This window comes from Coturnix japonica, unplaced genomic scaffold, assembly GCF_054131305.1.
Source record: "Coturnix japonica strain WE unplaced genomic scaffold, WE-NBRP24 Scf047, whole genome shotgun sequence".
Classification (NCBI taxonomy): domain Eukaryota; kingdom Metazoa; phylum Chordata; class Aves; order Galliformes; family Phasianidae; genus Coturnix; species Coturnix japonica.
The window spans coordinates 838,100-860,142 of NW_028188950.1; the positions used below are offsets into that span (position 1 = coordinate 838,100).

At 42.3% G+C, this 22,043-nt stretch overlaps 5 protein-coding genes across 5 annotated transcripts; all 5 read left to right on the forward strand.

Annotated features, from left to right (window-relative positions):
* The first annotated feature begins 62 nt into the window (after positions 1 to 62).
* Positions 63 to 1,633, forward strand: LOC146752290 (obscurin-like protein 1). Its single transcript, XM_085532046.1, has 3 exons — positions 63 to 93; positions 160 to 435; positions 1,326 to 1,633. Exons 1-3 carry the CDS (start codon positions 63 to 65, stop codon positions 1,631 to 1,633), a joined length of 615 nt encoding a protein of 204 aa, XP_085388172.1.
* Positions 1,634 to 5,019: 3,386 nt separating this feature from the next.
* Positions 5,020 to 6,074, forward strand: LOC146752291 (obscurin-like protein 1). The gene has a single exon (XM_085532059.1). The coding sequence runs from the start codon at positions 5,385 to 5,387 to the stop codon at positions 5,739 to 5,741; it is 357 nt and encodes a 118-aa protein (XP_085388185.1). The 5' UTR covers positions 5,020 to 5,384; the 3' UTR covers positions 5,742 to 6,074.
* A 2,399-nt stretch (positions 6,075 to 8,473) lies between these two features.
* On the forward strand, positions 8,474 to 11,997 carry LOC146752292 (obscurin-like protein 1). Its single transcript, XM_085532061.1, has 2 exons — positions 8,474 to 8,625; positions 11,736 to 11,997. The coding sequence occupies exons 1-2, from the start codon at positions 8,508 to 8,510 to the stop codon at positions 11,909 to 11,911; spliced, it is 294 nt and encodes a 97-aa protein (XP_085388187.1). The 5' UTR covers positions 8,474 to 8,507; the 3' UTR covers positions 11,912 to 11,997.
* Positions 11,998 to 12,572: 575 nt separating this feature from the next.
* Positions 12,573 to 15,449, forward strand: LOC146752293 (obscurin-like). Its single transcript, XM_085532060.1, has 3 exons — positions 12,573 to 13,432; positions 14,268 to 14,536; positions 15,180 to 15,449. The coding sequence occupies exons 1-2, from the start codon at positions 13,122 to 13,124 to the stop codon at positions 14,299 to 14,301; spliced, it is 345 nt and encodes a 114-aa protein (XP_085388186.1). The 5' UTR covers positions 12,573 to 13,121; the 3' UTR covers positions 14,302 to 14,536; positions 15,180 to 15,449.
* A 1,546-nt stretch (positions 15,450 to 16,995) lies between these two features.
* LOC146752294 (uncharacterized) lies at positions 16,996 to 21,831 on the forward strand. Its single transcript, XM_085532058.1, has 4 exons — positions 16,996 to 17,104; positions 18,784 to 19,051; positions 19,546 to 19,607; positions 19,811 to 21,831. The coding sequence occupies exons 2-4, from the start codon at positions 18,859 to 18,861 to the stop codon at positions 20,015 to 20,017; spliced, it is 462 nt and encodes a 153-aa protein (XP_085388184.1). The 5' UTR covers positions 16,996 to 17,104; positions 18,784 to 18,858; the 3' UTR covers positions 20,018 to 21,831.
* The last annotated feature ends 212 nt before the right edge of the window (positions 21,832 to 22,043 follow it).

Below are 22,043 nucleotides of genomic sequence, written 5' to 3' on the forward strand. Positions count from 1 at the left end.
AGAATCAAGCACACGTTTGTATGTGAGTACCTCCAGAGGTGAAACTCGATCCCCCAGATGTAATGAGCAGAGACATTACAATCTGTTCTAACTGTATGTTAATGCTGTGCTGAATAAGCCTGAGTCAGGATGTAAACCACTTTCTCTTTTTTTCTTCAGATGAAGCCATTAATTTTGTCAACAAGCCCAAAACGACTCCAGAAATATCAGTCAGTCCTTCTGAAGACCTGGAGCTGGTGTGTGAGGTGTCAGCTGCAAGCGGAGCTGTCGTATGGAAAAAAGATCAAACAGAGGTGAAGCAGGACCAGAGGACAACCATCATCTCCCAGGGGACGCACCGCAAGCTCATGGTCAAAAATGTGACCCTGAAAGACCAAGGGAGCTACAGCTGTGAAACAAAAGATGACAAACCAACATTCCAAGTGAAAGTCAGAGGTGAGAAAATGCTTGGAAACCCAGAGATAAAGGAACGCTTCATTTTGTGTGTCTTTCATTTGGAGGATCAACTTACAGCCTCTCTGGTGCAAAACACTTTGGCTATAGGACTTTCTTTGTCATCTAGTGTCATAGCAACACTTTTCTACATGTGCTTTTCCATCCAGGAATGAATTACTGCAACAAACCATAGGCAAGGAGGGTAACTTGTGCAGCTCTTGTAGTCAGCTGGTGTCTGCAGGGTTACAGTGCAAGAGCACACCAGGCATGCAAGGAGTGAGAAAAGGGGAGGTGTTTGAAGAGATCTGGTTACAAAATTTGAATGACACAATTAGGTGGAAAATGCCACTAATCAGACTCATAAATGGCCTGGGTTGCAAAGCCCCACGGTGCTCATCCAGTTCCAACCCCCTTCTTCCTATGTGCAGGGTTGCCAAGCAGCAGCCCAGGCTCCCAGAACCACATCCAGCCTGGCCTTGAATGCCTGCAGGGATGGAGCATCCACAGTCTCCTTGGGCAACCTGTTCTAGAGGGCCGTTCCCTTCCGATTTACTGGAAATGTAGAGAGACATCAGAAGAAAAAAAGAGAAGGGAGGAGGTTCAGCAGTGCATGCAGGTGTTCTAAATCTCATGTCCAAATCTGCTATCAGAGTGCGAAATGTTTAGCTTTCTGATATGATATGATGTGATATGATAGGATATGATATGATATGATATGAACTGATATGCCTATAATTTCCCAAGGCAAAATAGAGGGGAAAGTATTTTCCTGTCTTAATGAGGCATCACAATGCTCAATGTGAAGGGCAAGTATAGTGAAAACGGGGAACTGGACTTAGCTCTGCAGCAGACTACAGCAAAATGGTGTGACTGTTGTGATGTCCCTGCAGAGAAAGAAGACGTGTTTACAAACAAGGACAAGGTACAAAAGGAGGTGAAGGCTGTACTGACTCAAAATGCCACGCTGAGCTGCGAGGTGGCCCAGGAGAAGACGGAGGTGAAGTGGTACAAGGAGGGGAAACTGATCACCTCGAGCAAGAAGTTCAAGGTGGAGTCAGAGGGCAAACAGCGTCGGCTGGTGGTGAGCCAGGTGGAGAAGAAAGATGCAGGGGAGTACAGCTGCGAGGCTGCTGGCCAGAAACTCACCTTCAAGATTCATGTAACTGGTAGGAAACACATTTTGGTTGATATTCTTTGATTATTCCATAGTCTGGCTGTGGAAACGTCTGTGTGAACGTGTCCTCTTTATTCTGACATGAAACTGTTTTGGGGAGGATGAAAATAAATGCTTACAAACATGCAGCTAAAATGATTATTTGTTTTTAACAGTGTTTCATCCAGCTCTTCCCCTAGGACTACTTTTATCATCAGCTGTCCATGGATGTCCAACTGTGATTTGTACAATGTGCAACACTGCTCTGCCAGTTGATATTTCAACAGTAGTAGTTACAGATCTCTACTGTGGCTGCACTGAGAAGGTTTGGTTGTTGGTAAAAGTAAGAACTTTTAGTCAGAGGCATTGCACTTGCCTTTGGTTTGTTGAATCCCATGTTGACGACCATTCGTTCCATGTTCTGTAAATGTAATGACCAGTCATGAATCCATTGATACCTTTCTAATTGTACATTTCTCATTAGTCTGAGAGTTTAGCACGGAGGTAGATCTCTCACTCCAGCTGCAGTAGAGATTGCTCTGGTGTCAGTATATTTTGCACAAGATCCGGTAAATTTTAACTTAGACTCCAGATAGCCATGGGCACATCAGCTGCATTCGGAGTGACCATTAGTGAGCTGGCTGATGACGAGGGTTTGTCTTCTGTTTTATTTGTAGCTGCACTCTACTGGTTTTTGCTCATAAGTCAACTTGTTCTCTGTTAACTTTACAGTTCTTGTCTTGTATTCTGAGCTGATCAGGACAGGGAATCTGTTTTCTCCTCTTCTTTCTTATGGCAGTGAACACATTGGAGCTTAATCCTGGTCAAGGTTTGGCATTTGATCAGCTATGTGGAGGAGCAACTGTACTGGGAGTCTACTGCCTTTCTGCTCACACAGACCTGGTGTCCTTGCAGGGCATAGCTTGCGTTCTGTTCCCTTGTAAAGGTCACAGTCTTTGCTCTCTCCATCTTGGGGCATTCTGCTCCTTCAGTCCCTGGTGTGCAATATATCTCTGCTCCTGTAGTAGACAGTTTTGCTGCTGCCTGTGGTGTAGACTCTAAACCATCAGCTCTTACTATTCCCACACCACGTGGATGTGATTCTGGGGCCTTTGGATCTGTTCCGTGAGTTGTGTCGCTCATGCTTTTGGCTCAGGAAACTGGCAGTTTCAGCAAATAGTGGTTTACAGAAAGGGTAGATTTGGGAGGTATCTGTCAGAGCAAATGAAACATGAACGTTGACAGAAAGACTATGGCAACAGCTGGAATCAACCAAGTTAATCCTCAGCAGCCAAAGCCAGCCCACGTCTTATTGCAGAGGTGTAGGGAGAAAACCCAGAAATGTAGTGCTTTTACACTTGAATTTTGCTAGCTGAGGGCTATTATTAGCTGTTTGCCTCAGAAACCAAAGGTTTTCTGTTCTCTTTCAGACCGGATGAGCTCATGGCTGCACAGGGTAATGTAATACCTCCTCCTCTGCCATACGTGGAGAGTGCTTGCTTAGCTACCGTTTCTCATGTGTACCACCGTAACATGACGTGCAAGTCCAGCCCTCACTGCAAAATGATGTGGTGTGAAAGTCAGGAGGGATTATGAGTACTCTTGGAGTGGTTGGCTCTTTCACTACAGAAATCCTCATCTTACTAGCTTCTCCCAAAGTGCAATGGCTTTCTGAGTCTTAATTTCTCCTCTTACCATTGCACTCAGAAAGCTTTTCAGGGTTCCTCTACCCCAGGGTTCCACTGGTAGCACAGAACAATCCCATTTTAAGGACATGTTGAATGTTAGGTGCTCAGTGTTGAGCATTATGGGACGCAGATTAGACCTTCTTGCTTAAAAGAAACAAGTGCTGCACACCTTGGAAGCCTATAGAAAACAAGAGTAAAAAGGGCTGATTCTGCCATCTCATTATCTCAGTATTTGTGGTGCATGCTGAAATCCTTATTTGAAGTGGGCCAAAGCTCCATTGCATTTGTGAGAAGTTTTGCATCACCTGGTTGGTCTAGGCCATGTTTGTTGTCTTGCTAATAAGCAACCCTTCTGATCTTCATCAAATCATTGTGGTTGGAAAAGACCACAAAGATCCCCACATCCAGCCTCAACCCATCCCACCATGCACACTGCCCACGTCCCTCAGTGCCACATCTCCATGGTTATTGAACACTTCCAGGGATGGTGACCCCACCACCTCCCTGCAAAGCTGTGCCACCACATCACCATTCCTCTTCAGAAGAAGTTTTTCTTAACATCCAACTTGAACCTTCTCTGAAAATCATCAGTCAAAACAGGGGCTGTTGAAGATGGGCGGAGAGAATGATGCTTCTACAGTCAGTACAAGCAGGGAGATCAAATGTAGAGTGTGTCAACTGCATTCTTGCATTGGCTTGCTGCCCTGCTCCCTCGCCTTCAGTGGACTGCAGTGCTGGTGGTAGAGCTGTGGTGTGAATCCTGGGATTGCACGTACTGCAACGGTCAGCAGCACAGGAACTTGAGCTGAACTTACCCTCCTGGGCAGCTGCTGCCACTCAGAATTCAGACAGCATGCAGAGGAGAAAGTCATGAAGGAAGGGAAAGGGATGGCAGCAGAAGGCTTCACAGAGTTACAGCGGGGAGGAAGGAGATAGGGGACAGGTCATGGAAGGGTTTGCCATGACTGCTGGGGAGCAGGAGCCTTCCCGGTCACCTGAGCTGGGTATGCCTGGATATGCTTGCATGAATGATCTGAATGAGTGGTCTTCCATGTCTCCACTGCAAATAAAAGGCAATGTCAATCCCCCTCACACCTGCTAGTCCTGCATTCATGCTTGGAGCCTCTGTCTTGGTATCAGCATCAGGTCTGTGGGATCTTTCCTGGGACCCAAACAAGCATAGGAAGCTTATTCAAAATTGAGCTGTAATTAGAAGCTGGCTAGCACTAGAGAAGTCCATGATGTAAGTGCGTCAGAAATATTCTGCACTTCTACAGCCTTTTGTAGGGCAAACCATGGAATAGAAATGGAAGCCCATTTATTTAGGGTTTATCTGTTCTCCCACTCCTCAAATAGGAACTAGCATGAACGCTCTCAGCAACCAGTTGTTGGTAAAAGGAGAACCAGATAAAACAGTCATTAAAGTAATCAATAAAAGATTCAATGTATCAATCGTTCCCACTTAGCAAAGTGATTAACTGAATCACCTTAACTGAAGTGTGTATGCCTAACTAATTACACTTGCTATCTCTCTGATGCTAACTCCATTTGTTGACACAAAGGGTAAGGTGGGCTTTAAACACTTTCTTCTATATGTGTTAGGTATTAAGAGGAGATGACCTCAGCCAGTTCTCTGAAGAATCAGGGGTTGCTGAGAGTACAAAACCATGCTTTATGCATAAAACTGAGCTACAAAATCTAATGTAGGCCAAATATTCACCATATTAAGGGCTATATCATTACCAAAGGGTAGAGTCAAAAGATGGTTTCTGCTCTTAAATTTCTATGGTTTCCTGATTTTGAGGTCTTCATAATTGAGCTGTACTTGGCTGATATCCAGTGCAGAGTGGAGCAATATCAAAAAGACAGACAGATGAAGATCTGTCATTGTCTTCATTAGAAGAAATCTGAAAATTAGGAGTCCAAGCTGATAGTAAAGACTACCCAGAGGGATGGGATGACCATAGGGACTGTGCTGAGGATGCATTATAATGTGTGATAAACACTGTGAAGCAGAGTTGCTCCAGGAAATGGTCCAATACAACATAGAAGCAACTTTTAATGTCTTCTAGTCACAAGTTGCTCATATCTAATGTATATTTTACCCAATGTTTTCCAGTTCAATTCCAGAAGCAGAGGATGCCTTTATCAACAAGCAGAAGGTGCAGAAGGAGGTGAAGGCTGCACCAACAGAAAATGCCACGCTGAGCTGCGAGGTGGCCCAGGAGAAGACGGAGGTGAAGTGGTACAAGGAGGGGAAACTGATCACCTCGAGCAAGAAGTTCAAGGTGGAGTCAGAGGGCAAACAGCGTCGGCTGGTGGTGAGCCAGGTGGAGAAGAAAGATGCAGGGGAGTACAGCTGCGAGGCTGCTGGCCAGAAACTCACCTTCAAGATTCATGTCACAGATGAGAGAAATTGTTTCGACTGTATTGAACCCCCCAACAAAGAAGGAGGGGAAAGTTAAGTGGTTTGACACATTTAACCCCAGCATTCAGTGATGTAGACGGTGCTTAAATTCTGTTTAATTTGTGTACATTCCTGTTTGCCTTCTGAAGCTATGAACACAGAGGACTTGGGTAGCCTCAGCTTAAGACAGGCTGGAAATAATTTGGGAATTTCCCTGGGGATCTCAAGTAGATGCAATGATAGCAAAATGAGAAGTCAATAATTACAGGGGAAATTAAAGAATATTAAAGATATCTTCAGGGCACAAGCACACCCCTGCAAATGCTTCTTCCTAAATAGTCTCAGAGACAGCATTTGGTCACAGTGCTAGAAGGCGGCATTGGTGGTTTCTATTAAATTAAAGAAACCTGCAACTAAAAAGGTTTTCCCATATTGTCTTTTGTTTTCTTCTCTATAGCAGGTACAAAAGAAATGCTTAAAAATAGAAAGGCTTCAAGCTGGTGCTTTTCATTCCAAAATGGAGGAAGACAGGCGTTCTATTTATGAAGAGAGTCTGATAAGAAAGTGGAAAAAGGCTTTTTACCAGGGTCTGTAGCAACATAAGAAGGGGCAATGGTTTCAAAAGTGAAGAGGGTAGACTCAGTTTGGACATGAGAAAAGTTCTTTATGATGAGGGTGGTGATACACTGGAACAGATTGTCCAGTGCAGGTTGTGGGTGACTCATCATTGTAGTGTCCAAGGGCAGGCTGGATGGGGACCCTGGGCAGCCTCATTTAGTGAATGATGTCCCTGACCACGGCAAGAGGTTGGACTGGATGATCTTTAAAGCTTCCTTCTATACCCAAACCGTTCTATGATTCCATAGGGGAAACCATTTTATTACTGCCTCTGAAAACTCAGGAGATATTAGAATTATTTTCAGAAATAAGTAGGTGAGAAAAATACATTTCCTCACTATGACTTAATCACAAACAGAATTTAACCTTGACCCCTCACCTGGCTTTTGCTGGCAAAGCAACTTACAACTGTCAGCTTGTTTGGACAATTTAATGCCTGTCCCCTTGTATGAAACAGACTTTTCAATGACTGCGTATGCTGGTGTGCTGCTGGACAGTGGGGAAAGGGGTGTTTTTTAATTTTTGAAGATTTTGGAACATGATACTGGTGGAAATGAAAACAAGTTTAGGGCTATCTAAGCTGTTTTGGTCTGGCAGGGAGGAAGTTCTTCACTGGCAATTGATATAGTTCAGATGTTGGCATTCAGTTCATAGCACTGTCAGGAAATGTGAGTGGGAAAGCTGTCCTCAACGGTACAGTCCAAAGACTAATTTGGGCATTTGGGGAAGGCTGTGTAGAAAAGATTCATGTCTTAAATGTGCCCATTTGCCTTCAATTCCAGAAGCAGAAGATGCTTTTATCAACAAGGAGAAGGTGCAGAAGGAGGTGAAGGCTGCACCAACAGAAAATGCCACGCTGAGCTGCGAGGTGGCCCAGGAGAAGATGGAGGTGAAGTGGTACAAGGAGGGGAAACTGATCACCTCGAGCAAGAAGTTCAAGGTGGAGTCAGAGGGCAAACAGCGTCGGCTGGTGGTGAGCCAGGTGGAGAAGAAAGATGCAGGGGAGTACAGCTGCGAGGCTGCTGGCCAGAAACTCACCTTCAAGATTCGTGTCACAGGTAAGACAGGTGTTGTATGAAATACAGCAGAGAACAGTAAAGTAAAATCTAGTTTCTATTATACAGTGATCCAGTTGCAGTAGTCTGTGCTGAGGTTTTTCCCCTATACTTGATTGCCTGGGTTTGTAGCAAGTATTTGGATTTAGTATGGCACAAAGACCTGTTTCAGTCTGTCTGTAGAATAATAATTACTGATATATGTACAGTGGAAGCAATATTCAAGATATTATTCAAATCTCTCCAGTGCCTGAGATCCCAAACTGTAATTCTTGTTCACCGAAACATTTGACTAAGATAAGTATATGCAGTGAGGCTGGAGTGCATGTTCTACGTGCAGCCTTTCGTGGCAGGAGAAGCAGGAACTTCTCCTAGTAGTACACTGACTTTTTACTATGCCTTTATATTGGAGGCTGCATCTGGATAGGTGAGTCTGCTACTCACAGTAAGAGACCTGGTAGAGCTGACTATTGCCAGAGCTCAAAGTAAGATAGATATCTGCAAATCACACACAAAGAAGAAAGGACTGCGTTGGTGAGCATATTTCCTTTGTGCCTTTGACAGTCACAGTTGTGGCAATGGTAGAGGCCATGAGGAGTCTGTTCAGGAAGCCAGGAGTACTGTTCTGGGTCATGAAAAGGCAGCCAGTGGTTTGACTATCACATGTTTATGTGTTTTGATGTTTCACAGTGGGTCTTAAGCAAAAGGAACTCAGGTTTTGGTTGCCTGCAGGTCAGATGTTCTTTTGGGTTAAATATGTTTGCATAGTGACTTGCAACCATGGGACTGGTGTTCAAGGACCCTCTTGGTTCCTTCAGTTCCTAGGTTCTTTCTTGCCTAGATTTGACACTTTGTTTCAACAGAAGAGCTGATATTCTCTATGAAGGCTATTAGTTTGGGCACAAGTGGTAACCTAAACCTGTTCCAACCTGTACATACAAACCTGCAAGATGGTCTCATTTCAGTCCTTCTGTTTTTCTTTTCTTCCCTCAGAGCCAAAACCTGTGTTTATAAACCAGGAGCAGGTGCAGAAAGAGGTGAGTGCTGCCCTGGCAGCAAGTGCCTCCCTCAGCTGTGAAGTAGCACAGGATCCAACTGGAGTAAAATGGTTCAAGGATGGAAGACTGCTTGCCTCCTCCAGAAAGTTCAGAATGGAATCTGTGGGCAAAACACGGCGTCTGGTTGTGGAGCAGCTGGAGAAGAAAGATGCTGGAGAATACATCTGCCATGCTGCTGGCCAGAAGATGACCTTCGAGCTGGAAACAACTGGTGAGCATTCAGAAATTCTCAGCCAGGATTTTGTAGCCTTGTTGTGAACTGGGTTTTAGGGTGAAATCTGAGTTTTCTTTGCACCTGACAGTGTGAGAATTTGCTCTGGCCCTTTGTGTACCTCCCTGGTGCTCAGTTGTTCCTTCCCTTACTTGGGGATAACGTCATTTATTCAAGGTGATGTCCAAACGGGCTTGTTAACAGTCCTCTGCAGTGCATTAAGCTCTCATATGTCAGCCAGAATATATGCGTGTTCTATAGCCATTCCTACATGTTGAAAACACTGCACTGTGCTTAAGCTTCAGCATATGTTCCAGTAAGTACAGTTCCATTAATTCTAGGGAATTGGGTGAATTAAGCATTGATCTGAAGGCTGCCTTTGCCCAGTGCAGAGATGGAAGGACTAATGTAGATTTGACTTGATATTTTCCCTTCTAGGATGGGAAGGAGCTCTGTCAAAGTAAAAAAGTGTGCATTACTTCCCAGGGAAATAAGAGAAGTCTCATTATTCACAGGCGGTGAACTCTCATTTTCTCTCTCAGTCTGCAACCAGGCTGGGTTGCTGTTTCAGTACTGGCTGTTTTATGCAGGAACTCTGCTCCTGAGGTTAATCCAAGTTGTATCCAGGCCCTTCAGAAGGAAAGGGAAATAGCAGCACAGAAATATGGTCTGATTCTGACATAAATAAGTGCAGACCTAGAGAGTTAAAAGGGATTGTGTGATGTTCAAGGGACTTTGAAGCAAAGATGTCCCCTAGGTAAGATTTGTGGCTGACATTCCCCATACATTGTGGGCACACAAGCTAAGGAGAGACTAGTGATGAGCATGCAGAGAAGCCAATGGTTCAGACAGGTTTGTAGTGACACGACATTGTAGAGTTCTGTCTAGTTCTCCTTGGCATAGTTTGGAAAATAAAGATGAGGAGATTGGTGGTAACCAATATGGCTTCCTCAAGGTCAAGCCATGCCTGACAAACTTGGTGGCCTTTCATGATGGAGTAACAGCATCAGTGGATAATGGGAGAGCAACTGACATCATCTACTTGGACTTGTGCAGAGCATTTGATCCCGTCCTGCATGACATCCTGGTCACCAAACTGGAGAAAAATGGTTTTGATGGATGGACCAGTTGCAGGATAGGGAACTGTCTGGATGGTCACACTCAGAGAGCAGCAGTCAATAGCTCAGTGTCCAGGTGGAGGGTGGTGTTGGGACCAGTGTTATTTAATATTTTTGTAGGCAACATGGAGAGTGGAATCAAATGCAGCCTCAGCAAGTTTGCAGATGACACCAAGCTGAGCGGTGCTGTTGATGTGCTAGAGGGAAGGGATGCTACTCAGAGGGACCTGGACAGGCTGGAGAGGTGGGCCCTTGGCAGCCTCATGAACTTGAGTGTGGCCAAGTACAAGGCCCTGCACCTGGGTCAGGGCAATCCCAAGCACAGGCACAGGCTTAGAGGAGAATGATTTGAGAGAAGCCTTGACCCTGAGGAGAAGAGTTGGTGTGGAGGGAGGTGTCCCTGCCTATAGCAGGGGGACTGGAACAAAATGACCTTAAAGATTCAGTCAGTTCTATTGTTTTTCTATAATTAATTTTGCTTGAAAGGTTTTAGAATAAATGAGATTCTGGTTTCCATGAAAACTGTTTGCAGGGAGCTCCATTGTAGCTAGTAAGTCTATCTTTAAGTTCAAGGGCAATAATGCATTGACTGTGTTGAAGAGAGAAATGACTCAGGAATGGATGATGGTTTAGAATAAAACATAATCCTACTTATTTTCCAAGCAAATATGTGTAAGGAAAAGATGCTGCACTCAGTTCTGGAAATACCCTGACAAATATATCTCTAGTATTTCACAGCTGGAGATATCAAGATTGTTAAACCACTGGAAGATGTGGAAGTGAATGAATATGGGAGTGCATCTTTTGTCTGTGAGATTTCACACGATGAGGTTCAGACCCAGTGGTACAAAGATGACAACAAGCTGAAGGCTGATGACAACTTCAGAATGCGGCAAGATGGTAGGGTGTAAGAGGGAGATCTTTCTCCTGAGTGGGGGGTGGGTTGGAGATGAAGCAGAAAGGACATCTGAAATGAAGTGAAGAAGGTTCAGAAGGGAGTTCCCCTTTTTTTTTGGGACTGAGGTTAGGGTGGAACAAGTGGCACGGACCAGCTAACATCATTTGCAAGAATGTCAAAAAAGTTGAACGCCACCAGGACCTTTGACAGAAATAAAAACTCCTACCTACCTACCTTTCTGCCCACAAAATATCCAGCTAGTCTTTTGGGTTTTACTTTTGCTAAGTAGAACAGATTATTTTCTTACGAGTTTGATTTTCTACTTTTAAACTTCAGATTTGTGTTTGAACGTTGAGGGATAAAAAACATAGCTTGACTTTTTCTTCATTTTCTCTGTCTGTTTGAAAAGAACACAGGGTTTTGGTTTTGTTTTGTTTTTTTAATATATGCAATATTAGGGTATATATATGATGTTAAGTGTGATAAAGAAAAGGGAGACATTTGAGTTAGCACACTACTCAAGAGTTCAGTCCCCAGCTTTGCCACTGTTACCATTATAAGGGCAAGAACATCCTGGAAAATGAATTTCTCCTAAGTAGAGTCATTACATTTGAGCTACAGAGACCTTTACTAGGTGAAAACTTGTTGTTCAGAGCTAAGTTGCTGTATTTAACCAAAGTAATTATCAATGTCTGTGTTTCATTGAACCTCTTTTCCATTTCGTAATGCGAGGAGTTTGATATTGGGATGGGAAGGTCATGGTTTGATTTGGATGTTGGACTGGGAATCAGAAGATCTGGACTCTCTTCAGGTTGTCAGTCTTATTGTCTGACTTCTTAACAACATTCCTTTCTTTAGAATATTATTTAATGATGTTTTAAGGCATTTTGAGCTGATAGGTGTAGTGTTCATGTGACTTCTTAACAACATTCCTTTCTTCATATTATTTTTTAATGATGTTTTAAAGGCATTTTGAGCTGATAGGTGTAGTGTTCATGTGCAGTTATGCTGATGTGAGTAAGTAGGGTGATAATGTAAGGGTTTTTTACATTCCTTCTACATCTCTGCTTTCTCTTGTTCCATCCTTCTTAAAGAGCAATCCATTAGTCTAATAAAGGAGCTGTGTGATGAGGATGTGACTGAGCCTGAAAAAGCCAAGTTTGAATGCGAGATATCCATTCCTTCTGTGAAACCTCCCAAGTGGTATCTACGTGGGGAAGTCTTACAGGCTGGCAGAAACTTGATTATGCAGCAAGAAGGCACCATCTGACCATACCGAAAACCACCACTGATATGACAAGCACCATTCAGTTCTCAATTGGCAAATCAAAATCCACAGCCAATCTGCTTGTCAGAGGTAACATATCCTGGCTTGGTTTATATCATGAAGATGAAGAATTAATTAACGTACAGCCTTCCTTCACTGGGGTCTTTGAAATATTGTGTGTGTGTCTGGAGGGTCTGCTCCATTTCCAGTTCAAAGTCGTTGGACACTAAATGAGACAGCTGCATCTCAGTAAAAGATCTGTTTGAATAGCTGTGATGTGCTTACTATTCAGATCTGCAGAGCTGAGGTTTTGTCCTTGGCTATACCAAAGAAGTCAAATCAGGTGAAATTAATTGTATTTCTGAACTAGACAAGGTTAAGTTTGGTAGCACCTAAATTTGATGCAGTTTGTCATTGATTTCACCTGAAAGAAACTTCCAGGTTTTTTATCTGCTGTTGTCCCCAGCGTAAGAGTCTCCATTCACACCCTAAAGTACTTGTTATATTTTCAACTCACTCTTATTTGAATAAAAGCCTCAACTGGGAGCAATTTAATAAGCACAGAACAAGAGCTGGACCTTGCATTTGGTAGATAATATACAGTATTACTTTATAGAAATGTAGTCAATGGCATTCCCTATAGACAATCGTTTGTTTTATCTTTGGAGTGGTTCAAAAAACCATTGTGAACTTGACATTATTAGGAATGGAATACACGCAAGAGACTTTCCTCTTCTTCCAATTGTCCTCATCCTTTCTTCTCTTCCACCCCTGCTTTGCAGATTACCATATACAAATCACCAGGAAGTTGGAGGACAAGACAGCTTTGGAATGTCATTCTGTCATCCTGTCCTGTGACTTCAGGCCTTCTCCAAAGGTTGTGAAATGGTTCAAGGGCCACACACTCATCAAGCCCTCTGAGAAGTACAAGATCAAGAGGAATAAGCATTCAGCAGAGCTCAAGATTCTGAAGCTGAAGCCCGATGATGCTGGTGTGTACAAGTGCAAGGCAGGAATTGCAGAGACTGAGGCCACGCTGACAGCTGAAGATATGAGCAGGGAGGGTGGCCTCTTCCATGTCCTATTTCACCTCAGACTTCTCGTCTTGAGGTTGATTTCTGCCGTTCTCTCCTGCTAACTTTATAAATGTATAGTCTTCACTGAGAAGATTACACAAAGATCATCTAGTCCAACCATTCTACCACATCCCAGTATGATTTATAGTAACAGTGGTAACAGTTCACCTTGTTTCCCCACAGCCTGCAATGTAGAAGTAACGAAGCACCTGCAGGATGTGGAAATTGAAGAAGAAAGCTCTGCTGTCTTCTCCTGCGAGCTGTCTTATGATGACGAGGACGTGGAATGGTTCCTGAATGGCAACCTCCTTTACACCAACAATTACAATGACATCAAGAACACTGGCAATTGCTGCACAATGACAATGAAGCAGGTTAAGCCTGAGGATGCTGGCACAGTGACAGTGAAGTCAGACAGGGTGTCAGAAAGCGCACCTGAAGGTGATAGGTGGGTCTGATCACACCCCTCCTGGATGTAAGAGATGCTAAGGAGCTCCAGTTCATTCTATTGTGCAGCAGTCCTGCTTCTAAAGCTCACCTCTCTGGGGCTCAGATAGCCACCAAAGTCATGATGGGCTTTCTTCCAGTGATTTATGGAATTAAGGATTTATGACTGCAGGGAGAGATCATTCAGTGTGTGTTTTGCCTCTGGGATGACTAATGACCAGGCTGTGAGCAACCTGATCTAGCTGTGAATGTCCCTTTTTATTGCAGGGGAGCTGGGCTAGATGGCCTTTAAGGGTCTCTTCCAATTCTAAGGATACTGTGATTCTAATCTGCTCTCCCCTGCAATTAAGCTCTTTTACTCTATGCGCTCAGAGTTTGAAGGATTTCCTCTTTCTCCTTACTTTTGCATTTGGTGGAAGTTTTTTCCCCAGTATAAAAATCTGATGTGTGAAATAGAAGACAGATAAGAGTAGTCAATAATACAGGAAAATCAAAAGTGTTCCTCTTAATCCTGTGGCCTGCTGTATGAGCTCTGCTCCATGTGAGGGCAATGCCAGCTCTCCAGCTTTAGAAGAGCTGCATCCCAATTACTTCATATGATATCAGTCCCACCCAAAGCAATGCAGGCTGTCCCTCCTGTTCCCTGTATTCTCCTACTGATTAGTTCAGAATTCCATAAAGCGTATTCAGTCAACAGACATGAAACCGCTTTAGGTTCTATCTTGGTGTCGTCAGTAGTGGTGAAGATTTATTTATCCCTCTTTAAAAATCTGAAAGCAACTGGAAATGTCTGATCTTCTGTATCATGTTGTTCTGTTTTGCCTGTTTAATTGCAGAGAACCCTGCTGTCTTCATGAAGTCCTTGGATGATGTTTTTGGTGAGGAGCGGGGTGTGATTAAATTGGAATGCGAAGTCTCTATAAAGAGAAGGTCAAACCAGTGTGGAAAAAGGACGGTGTTGTGCTCCCTTCTGGCAACAAGTATGAACTGGTACAGTCTGGGAAGACCCTATGTCCCCTTATCCATGACCTCGAGATGTCAGATGCAGGTTTCTATACCTGTGATATTGGCACTGATGTTGCCAAGTCAAAGGTCGGCATTCAGGGTAAGTACTGTGGAAAGTAAAGGAGTGCTGAAAGCACATTCAGTGTGGTCACTATGTCTTACACCTATTCCCCCTTGAGCCTTAATAGTTTCTACAATAGAAGTGTATTACTGCAATTTAGTGCAGTGATGTCTGGAAAATTCCCATTGCTTTTGATGTAAATGTATCTCATTTTGCCATGGAAATCACCAAACACATCAAGAATGTCCTGGAAATATTTCCTTTCTAAACATCCCTAAAATGGAGAAATGGTTTGAACACCAGTAGGGGTAGGATGGTAACAAATGAGCTAATAGAAACAGTTAATTTCTTGTCATAGGCAAAACCCTTTTTCTCACGCAGCATCTTAGAGTTGTCCTCTCTGTTAGGTTTTTCCCTCTGTAGCTCATTGAATCTTCATTCTGCTCCATGGACTGAGCTGCTCGCCTTGTAGTTCTTCCAGAGCAAAGACAAGAGATTCACGTCTCTTTTTTTTATAGCTTTCTGGTAATTCTGAGTGGAGAATGTCTTAGAGAATACATCAGTAAGGAACACAGCCATGTTCTGCAAATCCTGAGTTAAAACACCAGTACTGCTACTCACATATGTCACAAATGCCTTTTCTCCATATAAACCTCATACTAACCTATCTCTTATCTTCCAGAGCTGAATATTGGCATTACCAAACGGCTGAAAAACACTGAAATCCAGGAGGGAGAAGATTGTACTTTTGAATGCATTCTCTCCCATGAAAGCATTGATGAGTTCAACTGGACACTGACTGGAAGCAGAGTGGAAAGTGGTGGGCGATTTAAAGCTTCTAACGTGAGTCGGAAATATACTCTCATTATCAAAAGTGTGACTCCTACTGACACTGAGGAAGTCGTTTTTACTGCCCGTGGTCTAACCTCCAAAGCCTCTCTGTCTGTGAAAGGTAATGAGATGGGAGAGATTCTGGGGTCTGATTCCTTCAACTGTCTTCTGATAAGATTGTCGTGAGAGCTAACTCATAATATGGTTAAAGTGAATAGCAACCTTCTACTTGAACCTTGAAGCACTGAGAATTTCTCTTAAAAATAAGTAAAAGGAGGAAACATTTTACACAAATGTGAGAACTACCCAAAGCACTGGGGTAGTGTTGGCAATGGTCATCTCACTACAGCTTGTTCCATTAACAGTAAATCAGGAATGATCTGTTGAGGGAACTGAGGGAGCAAAAATCCTCTAAGTATAAGCTGAAGGGATGGCCTTCACATCATCTAGCTGTACAACAAATTCCTATCTAGAACATGTGCATCTGAGAGCATCATCTGAGGCTCCCAGTGTGATGAGTGGAGAGAAGAGAGAGGCAGTTTTCAGACATGGTTCATCATCCTCAATTGGGTAGATTTAAGAGAAAATAAATGCTGCCTGGAATTCTATTGTCTGTACTTTGCAGATTACTGCTGGCTGTAGGATGGCCTCTGTTGCAAGTGCCTCTCTAACTTATCTCCAGCATGTAGATGCGTGTATTTTGAGAGAGGCATCCTACCCTAAGTGTATGTTACTCAAAAAGCAATGTTTTCTTCCAGGAAAACCTACTGAGGTTTCAAAACAGCTGGAGGATAAGACAGCAGCAGCAGGGCAGGACATCAGCCTGAGCTGTGAGCTGTCAAAACCGGATTTGAACATCAGGTGGTACAAGGATGGCAAAGCAATCAGAAAAAGCCAGAAGTACGACTTGCAGCAGGAGGGAAGTGTGGCCATTCTGATCATCCATGACTCTACTGCCAAGGACAGTGGGGAGTACCCCTGTGAGACAGAGGACTCCATAACAAAAGCCAGGGTCACTGTGCAAGGTGAGTTGAAAAGCACACTGGGGATGGCATGTAGAGAAGTCGAGGTAAATATCTGCAGCCTGTGGGTGATGTTTTTCTCTTCTGTTTCCTTGAGCAGGATCAATTCTTAGTTTTCAGAAAATATGATGGATTAAAATCTTTTCCTTAAAATAATCTGGAAACTGAATGATTCTCCAGTGTGATGTGGATCTGGGCAGCCTGGTCTGGTGGTTGGTGACCCCTTGGAGGGGGTTTGAAACTAGATGATCTTTGAGGTCCTTTTCTACTCAGGCCACTCTATGATTCTGTGATCATTCTATGATTCTATGATCTTGGGTGTTAGTGAGCCAAGAAAAGATGGCAATCTGAATTAGTCTATATTGAATATGTGTAATCCAAACTATATGCAGTTTATCAGATGAGATCCTACCAGCGCATGTATAATGGTATTGAACTTTCCAGATATCTACTGGAATTATCAAACCTATGTAAATGGGTGGACTCTGTGGTCTTCTTAGACTCTTTGCATCTCTATGTGATATTCTGAAATGAGGGCAAAGGAGATTCAGGACACCTCTGTATGCTTGGGACTTGTTGGGGTAACAAATCCCTTTGTCCTACACCCTCATCCTTTTTTTTTTCCTTCCAGAAAAACCTAATTACTTTATCAAGGAACTTTCAGATGTGAAAATTGAAGAAAGTGGAAGTGCACTTTTTACATGTCAGAGCGAGAAAGCCGCATCCTTCGTCATATTATCAAGACATTATCCTGGTAGAATTTGTACATTTATGGCAGGTCTTTGGGGCTGCAGCTGTCTGGCCTGAATAGCAGTTCACAAGCCATGCACAGAGCAAGCTGCACAGAAAGGGAAAGAACTACCGACTAGAGCAGTGCTATTGAGAACTTTATGTATCATTTAAAAACCAAAAATGCTGATGTACGGTGAGGCTGGTGACCCAGAAATCAGTGTGAACTTTCTATCTCTGACCTTTCTGAGTTACAAATAGTCCTCCAGAGTTCTAGGCAAAAATTCCCTTATGCTGCATTCTGGGTAGTTGTCACGGTTTAGACAAAAATCTACCTGTGTCCGTGACAGGGGGGCCGCAGGCAAGCGAGGTGCTAGAAGGAGCTGAACCTCTGTCCCAACTACTTCAGAAGCAGCCCAAACCCCCTCATACACGGCTAAGATCTCCTTCTCAGTTGGAGTGTAGCACTCCTCTGACCCTTTATATGCTCGACTCCAAAGTCCCGGGGGTTGGCCTTGGGTTTCTCCTAAAGCTCTTTGCCACAAACTCCAAGTGGGACCTTTCTCTCCAGCAGCAGTGTAGAGGATGTTCTTTACATCCTGTCCCGTCCGTACTGGCCCCAAGGCCACGGCACGGGCTATCTCTTGTTTTCTCTGCTCAAAAGCCTGCTGCTGCTCAGGACCCCATGAGAAATTATTCTTCTTCCGTGTTACCTGATAGAGGGGGCTCACTATGTGGCTGTAGTTTGGGACATGCATTCTCCAAAAGCCCACTACTTCCAGAAAAGATTGGGTCTCTGTCTTGTTGGTGGGAGGAGACATAGCAGTGATTTTGTCAGTCACATCTGCTGGGATGTGTCGATGCCCATCTTGCCATTTTACACCTAAGAACTGGATTTCCTGTGCAGACCCCTTCACCTTGCTGCGCTTAATGGCAAAACCAGCTTGCAAAAGAATTTGGATTATCTGTTTTCTTTTCTTGAAAATCTCTGCTGCTGTATGGCCCCACACGACAATATCAACAATATACTGCAAGTGTTCAGGAGCAGTAAAAGTATTCATGCTTTATATGACGTTATGATGTGGAATACTGATAGCAAAATTACGAAATTATTAAACCATGACACCCTGGTATTTTTCTTTTTTTTTTCTTAAATATTTTCCTTTTTACTATTTAAATGTTATGGGCACATCTTGTAGAAACACAAGGCTGTTTACAAAGAAGTGCATGCTGTGTTGCTGTATGATGAGCAAGATACATCTATTCTTCATCTAGCTAGAATAGTTGCTGAGCCTTAAGAACAGTTTCAGAAAGCTTTGGGAATTTGGGCGTTTTCCTTGTTTCTGCAACACAAAATGAAAATTTACGCTGTATACAAAGAAAAGGGGAGTCCAAACTTGTACGTTAAATTTGAAGGAGATCAATCTGGGGTAATATTTAAAAAAAAAAAAAAAAAAAAAAAAGGGGGAGTGTGGTCATCAAATACTATAAAATATATTAGCTGTTACTAGAATGCCACTTATCTTCCCCCCATACGAATCACTGTCATGTTGTATGTAAATTTGTGAGGTGGGTTTTGAAGCTGAAATTAAAAACTTCTTGTATGGCTGTCTTCATAGTGGCTATCCAGACTATCTGTAGAAATAACAGCTATTATGTAGTCAGCTATTCACCAGTTTTAACTGATTATAAATTACGTTTCAGGGTGGAGAACATAGCATAGTGCCTGACACCTGTGTTGATCCTGAGGGCATTCTTGATTCTGTGCATTATGATGTCATGGAAATTAAAGAGCAAGCTGAGGCAGCACATAGTTCCATTGTATCCCTGGGGGACCCGAAGGAAGATACTGGCTGGTTTGAAAAGCAGCTGGAGAAAACTAACTTTGAACTGATGGAGACCAAAGAAGAGCTAACAGAGAGAAACACCAAACTACTTAAAACTGAAGAAGAGCTGATGCAGAAGAACAAAGGTGAGTTATGCGATGTGAAAGGTAGAAGACAGAAATAGTTCATTAATCTAAAATAGAAATAACCAGTTTGAGTAGGAGTTAGAGGAGATGTTCTACCTTTGGAACCATAGCCTGTAGATAAGTGATAGTTTGTTCCTTGTGTATATTCAGGTTCAGCAATTCCACGGTTTTTGGTTATTTCTTTTCTTTTTTCCCCCTCTCCTTTAAACTGCAACGAGCAGCTTTACGCTTTCGTAAGTATGGGGTTAAATGTCTATATCTTGATTTTTACTTTTATATTGTAATCTCTACTCTTCTTTATGTCTTGTTGATGCAATGTTTTCGTTCCAAGAAATATAGAAAACTTTTGAATCACTCCCAATAAGTGAAGACCACATGCAAATTAATTAATCTGTTCAAAAGCTACCTAAACGTTAGAATATCTGGAAAAAATGATTACTTAATAAACTATCTATTGGCTACTTATGTAATACAACCTTTTCTGTGTGTTACAGACTTTGAAATGCAGGTGATTAAATTGGATGAGTCTGTTGAGCAACTTAAAGAAGCAACTGAGGTAACTTTATCAAGAAGATGTTGTGTAAAATTGTTTTAATACCAACTTGTGGTAGCTTAAAATGCTATTCCAGTAGGCTCCATTAATAGATTTCTTACCGAGCTTAGATTAACTGAATTTGCCTTTAATGCATTGTGTAATTCAGCTACTTAACACTACATTAGAAACTGATGACTGATTTTTTTTTATTTTTTATTTCCAAGAAAATGAATACACAAAATGAAAGGATTCGAGAGCTAATGGACATCGTGGTGCAGAAAGATGACATTATTACAGAGCTACAAGACTTAAAATCTCATTTAGAAGAAAAAGTAAAAGATTATGTGAGTTTTACACATCTCCGTATCCTTATACAAAAAAAGAAAAACACTAATTCTATGCTTGTAATCAACACATTTTTGGAAAAGTGATTTTCTGTATGTAGCTGGTACTCGCTTGAAATTGTAAACAATTCAAATTTATCTGAAGGTAGTTGTTGTTAACACAAACAACAAAAATATCAGTGTGTTCCACTAACTCCTGCCTCACACTCCTACATCAGAGGAAGAGCAACAGTAAAAGTATGTTGAGTAGAGTTGGAAGTACAAGTAGGAATGGTCAGGATATCTCCACGTTCTATGCAGTCCATAAAACTTTATCCTGACTAATGTACTGCCAGCTACTGAATATGTGAAGACTAGCTTGATTAAGTATGTGTGCATACCACTTCTGGTGGTTTTTGTTCATTTTTTGATGTTTGGTAGCCTGAAGTAGCTCTGAAAACATTTATAGTTAATTCTGTCACTCAGATCTCTAACCTTGTAAGCTTAGCAACTTGACCCTTCTTAGTCTTTGACTGTCTGCATCACTGCAACTTAGTATTTCCATGGTATTAAAGCTGACTGTGATGAGTAGTCATGTCCTCACCTATTACTTCTTCCAAGAACAAGGCTCCAACTCTATCTGTGAGATTGTGTGGCCTGAACACTTCTGAGGCTTTTCTTTTCATAAGTTACTAAAGATGAATAATCAGTCCTTGGCAGTGCCAGCATGGCTTAACAATCGTCATCTTGTAAGTAAGGAAGCTTCACTTGTGGTCAAGGACACAATCTAAAATATGCGTGACAGAGCTGACTAAGCTTTAAGGTTGGATTATATCTGTCACGATGAAAGTGATTTTAGCAGCTTAGCAGAAGTGTGATGTGATGAACTTGTATGAGAGCTGACCATTTGCTCTTTGACCATGTTTGTAATTTTGTTGACTTCTTGGAAACAGGAAATTCTTTGATAAACTGCTAAACTCTTGATTGTGTGCAAGTCTTTTACTTTGTAACCTGCTAGGCTCTTGCTTTCCCTTGTATACTCTACCGAGTATTGCACTTGTCATTATCTGAAGGTGTACTTGTTCTGTCTTCTATTGAGATTTGTAACTGATGTCTATAGAGTCACCGGGTAAATATTTTAGCTGTATGGTTTTGTGTAAATATTTGCCTACAGAAGATTACTGAGACTTAAGTGCTCCTTTTGTTAAGCTTCAATGTAACTGATCTTATATCAATACAGGAAAAGACTACCTACCATTTAACTACCATTAAAGCAGAACCGGCAGAAGAGAACACTAATAAAGGAACTGAAAGCAGCCAATTTTCAGTGCTTTCAGTTAAAGCACTGAAACAAGAGAAAACTGAGTTGGAAGTGGGAAGAAAGCGCAGTACTGATGAGGATAAGCCTACTGTGGAAGAGCCACCTCCAAAGAAAGGTACAGTTTCTTCCATCGTTGAACAGGGTGTCTTCCAAAACAATAAATTGCTTCCTATTCCGAATCGGAAGCAAAAGGCTGTGAAGCGCGTACCTTATGGTATAAGGAGAAAAGCCACTGTGTTAAACTGTAAATAGAAGTAACTGTTATGTAAATATCCCTTTTTCAGAAGGTCCTATGCTGTTCATTTTTGAATGCTTAAGAATAAAAGTTTTTTGCACTATTTTTTTCCTTTTTGCTGCTTTTTCCTCATCTGTTGATGCACTTGCAGATTTGGTAATAGTTTTAAAGCAGTTTCTTTAGGATTGTTTCAACTGCTGTTGCTGATCTTCTGAGTAGCATCAGCTGTTCAAGTGCTTTTTTTTGTTTGTTTGTTTTGTTTTTCCTGAAGCAACTATCAAAATTGTTGATGACCTGCTAATTGCTCGCTCATGGGCAATATTTGAGCAAAATGGTTTGGATAAGCTCTGATGCATTTAACTTCACTTCTGGGCACAGCTGAGCATCAGTGTTCCTAGAATTACGGAAGGCATATACAATGTAGAAGGGAAAATCTAAAACTTAGCTGTAGTCCCTTCCTTTCTTGTATTCCTCTTGCAAAATATGTGCAAGGGAGAAAGTCAAGGCCTTCTTTGGATGAGATGCTGTTCTTGGATGATTTGTCCCTGCTGCCTTTATTTGGCATAAATATTGAATCC